Here is a 13,806-nt window from a genome sequence, read left to right as displayed (position 1 = left end):
CCCCCCCCCCCGTACATAGTTGTATATTCTAGTTGTAGGTCCTTCTGGTTGTGCTATGTGGGACACTGCCTCAGCATGGCTTGATGAGTGATGCCATGTCTGCGCCCAGGATCCGAACCAGCAAAACCCTGGGCCGCGGAAGCGGAGCACTGGAACTTAAACCACTCAGCCATGGGGCTGGCCCCTAATTAAGGTTTATATAAGAACATGAAGTTTCAGTATATGAAAATGTCAGCTGAGTCCCATCCCCTTGTGTGAAAAGCAAGATTTGTAGAAATCCAAATTCACTTCTGTTTACTATTGACCTTATGGGAATAGAAATATAACCAGAAATAAACCAAGTGAATTTATTAATTACTCTACTCAACTGTGAGCATTAGCTAGGTTTCTGTGTCCTGAGTCCTTGACTTGGCTTTGTTACCAACTACAAGATTTTAATCTCCTTTAGGCAGGGACCATCCTATCTATGTCTATATATCTCTATCTATATATGTCTATTTATCTATATATGTCTCTTCCACGGTATGTACTATAGCTCCTATCACAGAATGGATGGTCAATAAAGGAATAGGATATTTTTACCTCTGAGGCTTGGTTTTTGGAGAGATGGACTTAGTTCATCGTTAAGGTTGCTTCCTAAGATCCTAACGTTATAACAGTCTATTTATATATGGGATTCTTAAATCAATTCTACTATGCAAATGCAAGTCTGAAATTGTGCTGTATGTGCGACTCTCCTTTCATGGCACAAAGTGCAAGGTTACATAGAATCAGCACTTTGTAACTGCTTTTTGATGGTAATGCTAGTAACTTCCATTGATATGACACTTTCCAGTGTATAAAGCACTTGTGTGTATTCTCTAATTTTGTCTTCTCATCAACATAACTATTTAAGAAAATATTATTATCCTCATTTTCCATATGCAACCTTCTCAAGATCACTCAGCTAGTAAATGCCCGGGCCTAAGACTGGAAACCAAAACCAAGAGTATTGATCTAGAGCTCTTTCTACTAAAACACACATCACATTATCAACTTAATCACCATTGCCATTATCACATCACCCTCACCATTATAACCATGATTGCCCTTGTCATCATCCACCATCACTATCACCATCATCGTCATCACCATCACCATAAAGCTGACCAGAGAACTAAAACACGTAGTTCTGGGCTGGGCTAGGCACAGATCTAGTACAGACATCATTGTGAAGTGTATGCAGTTCATCCTGGTTGCCTTCCAACCTACCCAGCTCCCTAATTGTCGCCCAAAAGTTAAAAAAAATAAAAATCACTTCTCCATCTTTTCCTTTCAACAAATCTCTCTCTTCCACAAACTATTCGCAACTAGATGATAATAGAGAAGCAGCCTCCTCAAACTATTTCAAAAGGAGATGGCAGTGGCAATAGTGTGTTGAAGCTGGCTGTTACAGGCTTGCAAGGGGTGACTTAAATATTCAGAAATTTCATACTTGATAGGAAATTGACAAATGCTACAAACCAGGGTATATTTTTTAGAGAGCTGGTTAACCACTGTTATAGTAAACAGCAGACCTAATAAGACCATTTGCCTTTTAAAATAGGCGTTTGTTGACTAAAAAAATCCCAAGTAATGAGCCATGGAAAATTTTCTACAATATGGTGGCAATATCTGGATAGAAAAGTTATCCTTTTCCAGTATCCCTTAATCACAGAAATGGGTTAAGCTGATCTTGGATAATAATTACTGATTATTTAGTGCATACTATACCCTAGCTACTTTATACACATTTATCTCATCTAATCCTCAAGGAAGCCCTGTGAGATATTATCTCCATATTACAGATGGAGAAATGGACTCATGGAAATTAGATGACTCAACCAAGGTCAATCAGCTAAAGAGTATAGCTGGTATTTGAGTTCACCTAGTTTGGGCTCCAATAACTGCATACTTTCTACCCATGGCTCTGAATGATCAGTGTAACACTGTTAGTGACACAGTTTATAGAACTATTAAAGTTTTACTTGAGAAATTTCCTCAATAGTAAGTTTAAATATTTGGGGCTGGCCCGGTGGTGTAGTGGTTAAGTTTGCACACTCTGCTTCAGCATCCCAGGGTTCACGGGTTCGGATCCTGGGTGTGAACCTACACACCACTCATCAAGCCATGCTGTGGCAGCATCCCATATACAAAATAGAGGAAGATCGGTACAGATGTTAGCTTAGTGACAATCTTCCTCAAGCAAAAAGAGGAAGACTGGCAACAGATATTAGCTCAGGGCCAATCTTCCTCACCAAAAATAAATAAATAAATAAATATGCATATATGTTAGATAATACTGGCACTCTTTTCCATAGAAGCAGAATGGTGACTTTTTATGACCCCATAGTCCTTCCTGATCTTCTAAGTTTAAGATTTTGTATCATGCAAACTATGCTCATTATTATCTAATGTGTATGCATTGGATTGCTGAACAAATCTTTGTCTTGCCCAAGACTAAAGACTTTGGGGCAACTGCTATCTTTTCCATGATTAGAAAGGGATTTCATCACAATTATCAGGACTCGCCTCACTTTAAACTGCACCCTCTCCTCACCTTTGAAGCAATACTTTGCCCAAGAAAAACCCACTGCAGACTGTATCAAACTTAAAACATGACAAATCAATTTATCTTCAAAAGGTTGTCATAATTGTCCTGACTATATTTGCTAATTATTGATGCCCTCCAGGTTTACACAAGAGATCTGTCTATCTGTTTTTCTAGTTTGAATATGAAATGAATTTATGAAGGCAAGGTTGTGACAACAGCCTCACTCTTCCTGGGCAACAGATTATGATGCTACACACCCAATTATCGTGTTACTGCAGAATCTACTCAGAAGGAAAGAGATAGCTGATCCCAGCACAAACTAGCTGAAAGACCAGCAAATGGCAAGATAACAAAGTAATAGTAAGAGCTAACACTTACTGAGCATTCACTGTGTGCCAGGCGCCACTCTAAGCACTCTACTGTACTAACTCTTTTTAGCCCACCAAGTTAATTATTTCCCTTATACTTTGCTGTCGCTCTAGCAAAGCTATCTATGCACAGACAGCAAAGAAAAAATTAACCAACTTGACTCTAGCACCACAAACCATATTCTCCTGAGTTTCGTTTCCCTGACTCATTGCCTGTGCTTCCTGATATCCATACAGTTAATGGATTATACCCAAGAGTAGAATCTAGGAGATAAATACTTTGGATCTAAGCAGTCTATTTCCAGAGCCCATTCTTCTAACTTCGTAGTTATATCGTACTAGTGAGAAAATTGGGAACTACAGAGATAAAGTGAATTCACAAAGGTTACAATCAATAGAAACTGCAGAATCATAGCATTTTAGGATTAATACAAAACTTTAAAATATTAAACACAGATATTCAAATACTATAAGAGAATATTTCTTAATATTCTTAAAAAAAATACCAAAACAAATTAACAATTTGTACCAAGTCTCTTTGCATTACATGTCAAGCCAAAATCAAGAAAATCAAGCAAGTACAACTTGATCTTAATCTTTGAGTTTAACTCAGGGACTAGACATAAATTTTATTTATTCCATAGAGTTTCACTTATCATTTGTGAAAAAAATTACAAAGCCCCAAATTTAAAATGATTACCTTCTGCTAGTAACTAGGGTGAACCATACAGGAAGTAGTAAACCTCAGGAGAAACATTTAATTGAACACAGACTAGGCCAGACACACCCCATATCTTCCATGTGGGCACCAACACTTTTGAAAACCAATGCATGGCCCTGTGATTCCCACTTACCAGAATTCATCTCCCTTGGCATCAGAAGGGGAGGTTTAGAAGCATCAAAACGTCTAGTGAAGAGCTGAGGACTCTTTCCACTTCCCCTCTGGATCAGAGCTACTTGCCAACAAAATTATTTTCTCCTTTCACTGCACTGAGAAACCCTGCCTGTCTCCTCTCCTCTTGCCTCACTACCTTAGTAACTCTTCCACTGATCTGAAATTCTCTCTTGAAGTAATATCAATAATTTAGACAGCAAAGTTCACAAGTGCCCCAGAATCCACGTAAATGAACTTGAGGAGTGGGAATCTATAGGTAAGGAGTTAAATTGGAAGCTTTCAAACTAAGTGAATTAGAATAACCTGGATATTTATTAAAATGCATCCCCTTTAGAAATTTTAATTTAGTGGGTCTGTAGTAGGGGAAAGGAACGAACATTTTAAACAAGTGTTCTAAGTGATCTGATGCAGGGAGTTGATTCAAAGGCCACTTTGAGGAACATGGTTCTGTATAATGTCATAGGGACTAGAAGATGAGCAACCATCAAAGGGAGGGAAGTATAAAACAGCACAAAAGTACCTGGGGCAAGATGGCGGCTGCATGTACTGGGCCAAGAGGAGGCAGGCCAAGGTGGAGAGGCATGGAAATGACTATGGAGCTGCTAACATTTGGAAGTGGATGACTATCAAAGATTAACTCTGCCTACCTGAAAAGTCAGCTTAACTCTGTATATCCAGTTTACAAAATCATAACACAAGTATTAAAATCAACTCTGAATATGAAACATTCATATGGTGTAGAAGAGAGTGAAAGATAGTAATGGAAGGAGCCATAGTCAAGTAAGGGACATTGGACTCCAAAAAGTCTCTAAAAACAAGAGCATAAGTGATATTTTGAAAATCATCAACTTTTTCAAAGTTTCAGATTTAAGGTATTATCTTCAGCTAGGGGAAAAAAATCCTCTCCTTATTTTTCCAAGCCATGAATAAATAGGAAAACACCCTTTAAATTACTCCCTTTAAATATCTTACCTTCTACGTTGCCTGATTCCTGATAAAATCAATAGTATAATTGCAACTATGACGATGCAAAATATCACACCAAATATAATAATCCAGATGGGCACAGGTGGGTCAGTGGGTGGTATAAGAGTGGAAGGAATTTTTAAAAATTCCAGAGTCTGGTCATTCAAAAAGAAGGCATTGTTGATCCGGTTCCTATTCATCCTAAAATACAATGATGATTAAAAACAAACAAGACAGAAAAAAAAACGTTAGAAACAGAAGGCACAGGCCTCTCTCTCCATGATTATAACTATCCCTATAAACAGAGCTCCCCCTAGCAGGAGGCTTCAGGTTGAATAGACAGTTCGATGAGGGCAATCACACTGTGGTTTTCTTTTCATAAGTTGCTTCCAGAGAGATGCTCGTCTATGCACCACTGCCCTCCATGTTGCGAATGTCCTAGAAGTAACCGGAAATCCTGAGCTTTGAGCTCTGCCCACCATGTTTTATTTCCTGAGAGGTAGCATCTAGATTTAAATGACAGAACTCTATTGAAAGTGACTTACATAAATACCAACAGGCAGAAAAAATAAAATAATATGTAAAAAGTGGGCAATAAGCATGAGAAGAAAAGAAAATCAGGAGCAGAAAAGAAAACAGGAAGCCAGGAGCAGCTGCAAATCCATCAATTTGATCTTTTTTTTATTAATTCAACAAATATTTGCTGAAAATTTGCTAAGTACCAGATAGTGTGCTAGGTGCTAGAGATACAAAGTGAAATAAAAACACCAAGGAGCCTACAGTCTAGAAGGATGGCAGATCGGTCCCTCCACAATCACAGTGCAGTGCAAAGTGTCCTATGAAAGAGGCAAATATGGGCACAGTGGGAGCACAGCAGAAGGGTGAGTACATCCCAGTGAGAAGTCAGGGCTGCTTTCCTGAGAAGGCAACTTTCGAGCTGTGTTTTGAGGGACAAGTAGGAGTTCTTTAGACCAGAGTGTGTAGTGAGCACAGGAATGGAGACATGGTATAGTATGATTTGTTCAGTAAACTGCAAGCAGTTCCATATGACTAAAGTAAATTGTGCTTTAGGAGTCCAAAAGTCTAGAAAAATATAAAGGTAAATGTGTTATTTTTCCTGGGGAAAATCTGCATTTGGGTGGTGGTGGCAGTTAGGGAGGGCTTGGTAGCAAAGACTTATTTGACTGAAACCAAATAAGTGAATTTCTAACTGGAATTTGCAAATTGGGTGAGGAGACTTCTTAGAGCTATTGTATGGCCTTTACTGAATCCCCACTAGATAGGCTGACTTCATCCACCTCTAGGGCAGCACTGGGAAAGAGAAATACAATGTGAGCCTCATGTGTGGCTTAAAATTTTCTGGGCACTGCCATTTTTTTAAAAAGTAAAAAGAAACAGGTAAAATTAATTTTTTTTTTTTATTAATGTTATGATGGATTACAAGCTTGTGAGATTTCAGTTGTACATTTTTGTTAGTCATGTTGTGGGTACACCACTTCCCCCTCCGTACCCTCCCCCCACCCCCCCTTTTCCCTGGTAACCACCGATCAGATCTCCTTCTCAATATACTAATTTCCACCTATGAGTGGAGTCATATAGAGTTCGTCTTTCTCTGTCTGACTTATTTCGCTTAACATAATGCCCTCGAGGTCCATCCACATTGTTGTGAATGGGCCAATTTCGTCTTTTTTTATGGCTGAGTAGTATTCCATTGTGTATATATACCACATCTTCTTTATCCAATCATCAGTTTCTGGGCATGTAGGCTGGTTCCACGTCTTGGCTATTGTAAATAATGCTGCGATGAACATAGGGGTGCAACGGACTCTTGAGATTTCTGATATCAGGTTCTTAGGATAGATACCCAGTAATGGGATGGCTGGGTCATAGGGTATTTCTATTTTTAACTTTTTGAGAAATCTCCATACTGTTTTCCATAGTGGCTGTACCAGTTTGCATTCCCACCAACAGTGTATGAGGGTTCCTCTTTCTCCACAACCTCTCCAACATTTGTCGTTCTTGGTTTTGGATGTTTTTGCCAATCTAACGGGGGTAAGGTGATATCTTAGTGTAGTTTTGATTTGCATTTCCCTGATGATTAGCGATGATGAACATCTTTTCATGTGTCTATTGGCCATATTCATATCTTCTTTTGAGAAATGTCTGTTCATGTCCTCTGCCCATTTTTTGATCGGGTTGTTTGTTTTTTTGTTGTTAAGCAGTGTGAGTTCTTTGTATATTATGGAGATTAACCCTTTGTCGGATAAGTGGCTTGTAAATATTTTTTCCCAATTAGTGAGCTGTTTTTTTGTTTCAATTCTGTTTTCCCTTGCCTTGAAGAAGCTCTTTAGTCTGATGAAGTCCCATTTGTTTATTCTTTCTATTGTTTCCCTCAACTGAGGAGTTACAGTGTCCGAAAAGATTCTTTTGAAACTGATGTCAAAGAGTGTACTGCCTATATTCTCTTCCAAAAGACTTATTGTCTCAGGCCTAATCTTTAGGTCTTTGATCCATTTTGAGTTTATTTTGGTGTGTGGTGAAAAAGAATGGTCGATTTTCAATCTTTTGCATGTGGCTGTCCAGTTTTCCCAGCACCATTTGTTGAAGAGACTTTCTTTTCTCCATTGTAGGCCCTCTGCTCCTTTGTCGAAGATTAGCTGTCCGTAGATGTGTGGTTTTATCTCTGGGCTTTCAATTCTGTTCCATTGATCTGTGGACCTGTTTTTGTACCAGTACCATGCTGTTCTGATCACTGTAGCTTTGTAGTATGTTTTGAAATCGGGGATTGTGATTCCGCCGGCTTTGTTTTTCTTGCTCAAGATTGCTTTAGCAATTCGTGGTCTTTTGTTCCCCCATATGAATTTTAGGATTGTTTGTTCAATTTCTGTGAAGAATGTTCTTGGGATTCTGATTGGGATAGCATTGAATCTGTATATTGCTTTAGGTAGTATGGACATTTTAACTATGTTTATTCTTCCAATCCATGTGCAAGGAATGTTTTTCCATCTCTTTATGTCATCGCCTATTTCTTTCAAGAAAGTCTTGTAGTTTTCATTGTATAGATCCTTCACTTCCTTGGTTAAGTTTATCCCAAGGTATTTTATTCTTTTTGTTGCGATTGTGAATGGGATAGAGTTCTTGAGTTCTTTTTCTGTTAGTTTATTGTTAGTGTATAGAAATGCTACTGATTTATGCACGTTAATTTTATACCCTGCTACTTTGCTGTAGTTGTTGATTATTTCTCATAGTTTTTCTGTGGATTCTTTGGGGTTTTCTATGTATAAGATCATGTCGTCTGCAAACAACGCGAGTTTTACTTCTTCGTTACCTACTTGGATTCCTTTTATTTTTTTTTCCTGCTGAATTGCTCTGGCCAGCACCTCCAGTACTATGTTGAATAGGAGTGGTGAAAGTGGGCACCCTTGTCTTGTTCCTGTCCTCAGAGGGATGGCTTTCAGCTTTTGTCCATTGAGTATGATGTTGGCTGTGGGTCTGTCATATATGGCCTTTATTATGTTGAGGTACTTTCCTTCTATACCCATTTTACTGAGGGTTTTTATCATAAATGGGTCAGGTAAAATTAATTTTAATGGTATACTTTTGCCTCAATAGATTGAAGAAAATATAATTTCAACATATCCTCAATATTGAGTTGGCTCACATTTCGTTTTGTACTGAGTCTTTTAAATTCAGTGTGTACTTCACACTTAGAGCATATTTAATCTTGGACTGGCAACCTTCCAAGTGCTCGATAGCCACATGTGGCTGACTGCATTGGACAGTGCAGGTCTTGAACGATAGTGATGGCTTGAGAACCTCTGCAGACCAGCACCAGGCTATCAGGAAAGACCTCCTTTAGCAAACAGAAATCTGTGCTGAGGCATGATTATTCATGAATGTGAAGGAGAATCCCAGCCAGACAACCTACAGCAGGGGGTAATTTCAATGTAATTTTTATCAAACCATGGAATGTTTTCTTTTTTCATAATTTAATATTGATAATCTGGGGACACAAACCTTCCCACAAAACAATGAACCCTATTACTAAGGTATGACTCAGAGTAAAATGAACGTTCAGTACAAACTGAATCTCCATCCACCACTGAAATCCCCAGTAGGTGTCAATCGCCATGGCTATCTTCCAGCCAAGACTGGCCTTGACTAAATCGAGGCCCTCACAACAGAGCTAAAACAGACATCTTAGAACTGGTTGGTCTTTGTCTCCCCTCATTCCGTAGGTGTGGACACTCTAGCAGAGAGAAAAATACTCACTGGATATGGTGGCAGCATGCCTGGGTTCAAGTCTGCACTCTTTATTTTTCTAGCATGGCAGCCTTAGCGAATCAGTTAATCTCTCTCAGCCTCTATTTCCTCATTTATAAGCCAGGGATAGTAATAATTACTTAAAAATGATTGGCGTTGATATTAAATGCCACAGATGCATAAGAACACATCTTGTGAACCAGAAAGTCTTATGCAAATATTTGGTGAAACTACTATTATTTTGCCCAACCACGTAGATTCTTCAACCTTGAAACTCCTATTACCTGCCCTCTAGCTACCATCTCCTTTCTCTTCACTCTTTCTTCCCTCTTGGTGGTGTTTCCTTTACTTTCATACAATCCTGATGAACCCTACCCATTCCCTGACATAAATTCTCATTCTATTGGCCATCCTCACTCCCTCATAGCTTCTCCTGCTAGGACCTTTCAAATAGACAGTTTGTTGTGAACATATCCATCTACATCCTTGACCTTCACACCTTCAAGAGTGAAGAAGGTCACTCTTCCTTCTCACATTAACTGAAGCCTGGTTTAACCACAGTGCCTTCATTTTCCTTGTAGCCCTCCCAGATCACATGGTTTGCATAAAATCTCTTTTCACATGAAATACAATATTCCTCATTCTTACTCTCTAAGTGGTGGGTCTTAGTATTCTTAGTGGCAAAAGTGCAGAAACAACTTAGTTCGAACCTTCTTGTTAAAGCAGATTAAATCATTTTCCATTCGTATAGATCTTTGCTTCAGCAAGGGAAATAGAATGATCGTTCACACAAAAACCTTTGGCATTTGATTATATACTCATTATCTTCAGTGTTAATATTTTACAGAGAGCAAATGAGTTCTTTCACTAGATATTTCTCCTTGGTAAAGAGAACAATATGCATTTCAGTAACTTATAAATCCTTTGTGAGGAGAGTTCCTTTGTTTCATTCTTTCTTTTTTGGGAAATAGTTTGTTTCCTGAACTCATCCAATATACCTTTGCCCAATATCAATCATGTGTGGGATTTGAAGTTTTGACATGCATAAAGTGCACAGCCATTGAAATAAAAACAAATTGCATCCTTCTGCTTCTTTAAAGTAAAGAATACATTTCACTTTTGAAAGTTTGTTATGATCACAAGGAAAGGAGGAGGAGAACTGTCAGGAAAAACTGTATAAAACTTGAAATGGGTAAAAAATATTACTGAGTGTCTGGCGAGAGTAACTTTCTGGACAATTTCCACTTTCTATTGTCTTTGAGTTATCTTGCAAATCTGTAAGTTGTAGAAAACTGAAATAATGTAAATGATTCTTGCCAAAGAAAATCAAGTGAACCGTGTCTCATGGAACATGATTGATTACTGCCTGTTGGAAAGACTGGTCCATCTTTTTGCAAATGAACATCACCATTCTTCAATTCCTATATATGCATGGTTCCCTGAAATCTCCTTTGAACCAGTTTTAACATGTCACTAGCTTCTTCATTAATTAATGAGATAATAAAATCTTTGATATTATTTATTTTTAATTTGTATGAGAGTCATGATTTTACCTTTTTAAAAAAATATAGCTTTTAAAGATAAAGACTGTATATTGACTAAAGAAGGTAAGTCCTTAGATATCCAAGAAATGCGAATATTTTTCTTGCTTTTTAAATAAAAGTCAAAGGTATGACTTGTCCCTCAAAATGCCTTCCATTTATTAATTCATTTCATCTCTTCAACAACTCTGAGAGATTAAATTCCCATTTTACAGATGATAAGAGGAAAGCAAAAGAGGGGAAGTAATTTGTCTGTATTCAAACAGTTAGCAAAAGGCAAAACGGAATTACAAACCTAAGCATTTGGGCTCCAGAATCCACATGATGAACCATCACATAAGAGTGCTGTACACGGTGTTCTTGACAAATGAAGACAGTACTAAACATTCTTAGCTAATATTTAAAGCAGAGTTTCTCAACCACAGCACAACTGACAATGGGGGGGGGGGGGGGGGGCGAATAATCCTTTGTTATGAAATGCTGCCCTGTGCATAGCAGGATATTTAGCAGCACCCCTAACTTTTGCCTACTTGATGCTGGTGACCCTCCCCCCACCACCACCAATTATGACAACAATAATGTCTCCAGGCATTGCCAAATATCTCCCTGGAGGGAAAATTGCCCCTAGATGAGAACCAGTGATGAACTCTAATCTCTAATACAAACTAACAAAATAAATCTTTGACATCTTAACAAGTAAATCATTGTGAAGCAGAGAGAGCATTCTTCAATATCTATGAAAATAACTGAATTAATCACCTAGTGGATTTACCGTAGAAGGCAGTGATTACCTTATGGCTTCCTGTACCTCAACAGCAGGAAGGGTGTGCTTTTCCGAAGGGTCTGTAACCACAAACCAGAATGACACCCGCTGAGTTACATTGCAAAGTAGGACGTGGGAAATTCTGCAGATGATGGGAAGAAAAAATACATTATAAATAAATAATACCAAATTGTATTAGGCCATCCACTCTGGTGTAATGACCATCTAAGAGGCGTCCTAGCTGTGTATGAAAAGTCATTTCCACCATTATGAAGAAATGTTTTATTGAGAACAAAATTATATAGGAAATTTCCATTGTTTCAAAATCATATACTTGAGAATCATTCCTTAAATAAGGAATCTACCAAACAAGAAAAAATAAAGAACTACTCAATAGAGAGCATTAGGGATCTCATTCTCTATCACCCGTCAGCTGATAGCACTCCTGCTTCCCCAACACTTGGCCTCTCTGAACCACAGACGCCTTTTGTGTTTCCTCATCAAGCTCTTTTTAGCGTCTGCCTCATTCAGCCTTCCACCTCTCACATCCAGACAAATCTGTTGTCCACACTTGATTCAACACTTGCTTGCTCCGTTGGCCACCATTTCTGTCCCTCTCCCACTGTAATATTGCGGCCTGCCCAAAAACAGACCTCCAAACTGAAGTGCTATAATTAATTTATCGGTGGCCTTTGAACATTGTTTCTCCAGTTACCTGCTTTCCCACTGTAGATGGGAAATGTGACTTACTCTACTCTGCGTACACGGATTATGAGCAGAAATGACAAGAAAGAAATGGATTAGTGTTCAGACTGGAGACAATCAATATATGAATGTAAGAAATGTATGAAGGCTGAAAATTCTAGGAGAGTCCACATTAAATGAACATTATCATGCTAAAACATAAATCCTGAACGTCTTTCACCATTTGCTTAAGAGCAAAATTACAAAAAGTGACATTAGCAACCATTCTAGAAAAATGACCTTTACTAACAAAAGTAAATTTGTTGTTTTTCCTTAAAAAAGCATTCAAGTGCATTAGGTTCGTTTTCACAATGAAAGAGCAGCCTACTGTCCATTTTCTGTAATTTTCAGGACCTAGTAGAAATTATTATATTTTCTCCCTTTATCTGCCAACTATAAAAGTCAAGGCACTCCTGGGCCTCTCTGCCCAGAGCCCCAGAGCCAAGCACTGGGAACCGACAGTGGGAAGCCGGACGTTCCTGTCCTCAGAGAGCAGGCGGCCTCCCCCCGCGTGGGTTCTCTGTGTTCGCAGGGCTGGCCTGGCACGTGCGGGACCCCGTGCCCGGTGGGCCCGGACGTGTGACACCCCACGCGCTGTCCTTGCGCCCGGTACCAACGGTCACCCAGCCTGTGCGCTTGGCGTCTGAAGACTTCGGACACGTCTGGGAGCCGAAGGCCCCGACCCGCCGCACCGCGATCATGGGCAGCTACCTGGGCAGCTACCTGGGCACAGCCGAGGCCGCACAGCCGCCCCCAGCCCCGGATCGCAGGTCCCAGCGACCCAGACCCGCCGGCAGCCAGCGGCACTGGGACCAGTGCCCGGTCAACCACGTCCACCCGGAGCGCTGGACGCGGACCCAACCCCGCCACACCTCCATGGGGCTGGATTTGTCCGAGAATCAGAAGAGCTTCAGGCAGCGATGGCTTTGGAATGCTCGGAACCCCCGACACGTCCGGAGCCCGGTCACCGTCAAAATCAATCCTCCTGAGCGCAGAGGGAGCGTCTCCCGAGGTCCACCCCCGGAGGAGCCCCCGGACCCCTGTGCCAAGGAGACCGTCCTGAGGGCCCTCAGCCAATGCCAGAAAGGAAAGAAGAAGTTCGACGGACCTCTCTGGTTTGAGATCCCTGACCCGGAGGAGAGGAGCCCGAGCCCCCAGCCCAGGCCATCTGCCTTCCAGCCTGTACGGAGAAACGGAGTGACCCCTTCCTTTGTGCCCAGGCCTGGGCCTCTGAGAAGCAACCTCCGCCACTGATGCAACAGTGCCTGACAGGAGGAGACTGACCCGGGCCTGACCTCCAGCCTTCCTGGGCCTTCCCGGTCCACCGCCCACCACCCACCGCCCACCCTGCTGCGAGGACACCACCAACCAGCCCCCAGAGCCTCGCCTCGCTGGAGAGCTGGGAGGGATCAGCACTCCGCGGGGCCTGGGGCCTCCTGCAGCCTCATGTCCCCCTGTGTCCCAAGAGGCAAGGCCCTGCCACCACCACCTTTGAGACTCAAACCCACAGTCCTTGTACCCTGTTGGCCCCGCTCTACCCCTCCGTGACTCACTGACACCACCAGGTCACCTCCCACCACCCCAGCTGGCAGGTCTGCCAAGCCCCCAGGCCCACCTCTCTGCTCCCTATGGAGCCCACGCTGAAGATACACTGTTTGCCTTCCTCCTGCCCAGCCAGGCCTGCCTTGTCCCTG

The 13,806-nt window shown here is 40.9% G+C and overlaps 1 protein-coding gene across 1 annotated transcript in view; it reads right to left on the bottom strand.

Moving 5' to 3' along the window:
• Positions 1-12,813, bottom strand: part of CLTRN (collectrin, amino acid transport regulator) — an 18,437-nt gene extending 5,624 nt beyond the window's left edge. Inside the window, exons 1-3 of the mRNA XM_046672904.1 lie at positions 12,704-12,813; positions 11,397-11,510; positions 4,808-5,002 (exon numbers count right to left, since the gene is read on the bottom strand). Coding sequence (XP_046528860.1) covers positions 4,808-5,002; positions 11,397-11,510; positions 12,704-12,813 — 419 coding nt within the window. The remainder of the gene's footprint in view (positions 1-4,807; positions 5,003-11,396; positions 11,511-12,703) is intronic.
• Positions 12,814-13,806: the final 993 nt, after the last annotated feature.

Source organism: Equus quagga, chromosome 10 (genome assembly GCF_021613505.1).
Source record: "Equus quagga isolate Etosha38 chromosome 10, UCLA_HA_Equagga_1.0, whole genome shotgun sequence".
Lineage (NCBI taxonomy): Eukaryota > Metazoa > Chordata > Mammalia > Perissodactyla > Equidae > Equus > Equus quagga.
Note: the sequence above shows the minus strand (reverse complement) of the source record. Positions and strands in the feature narration are given on the sequence as shown.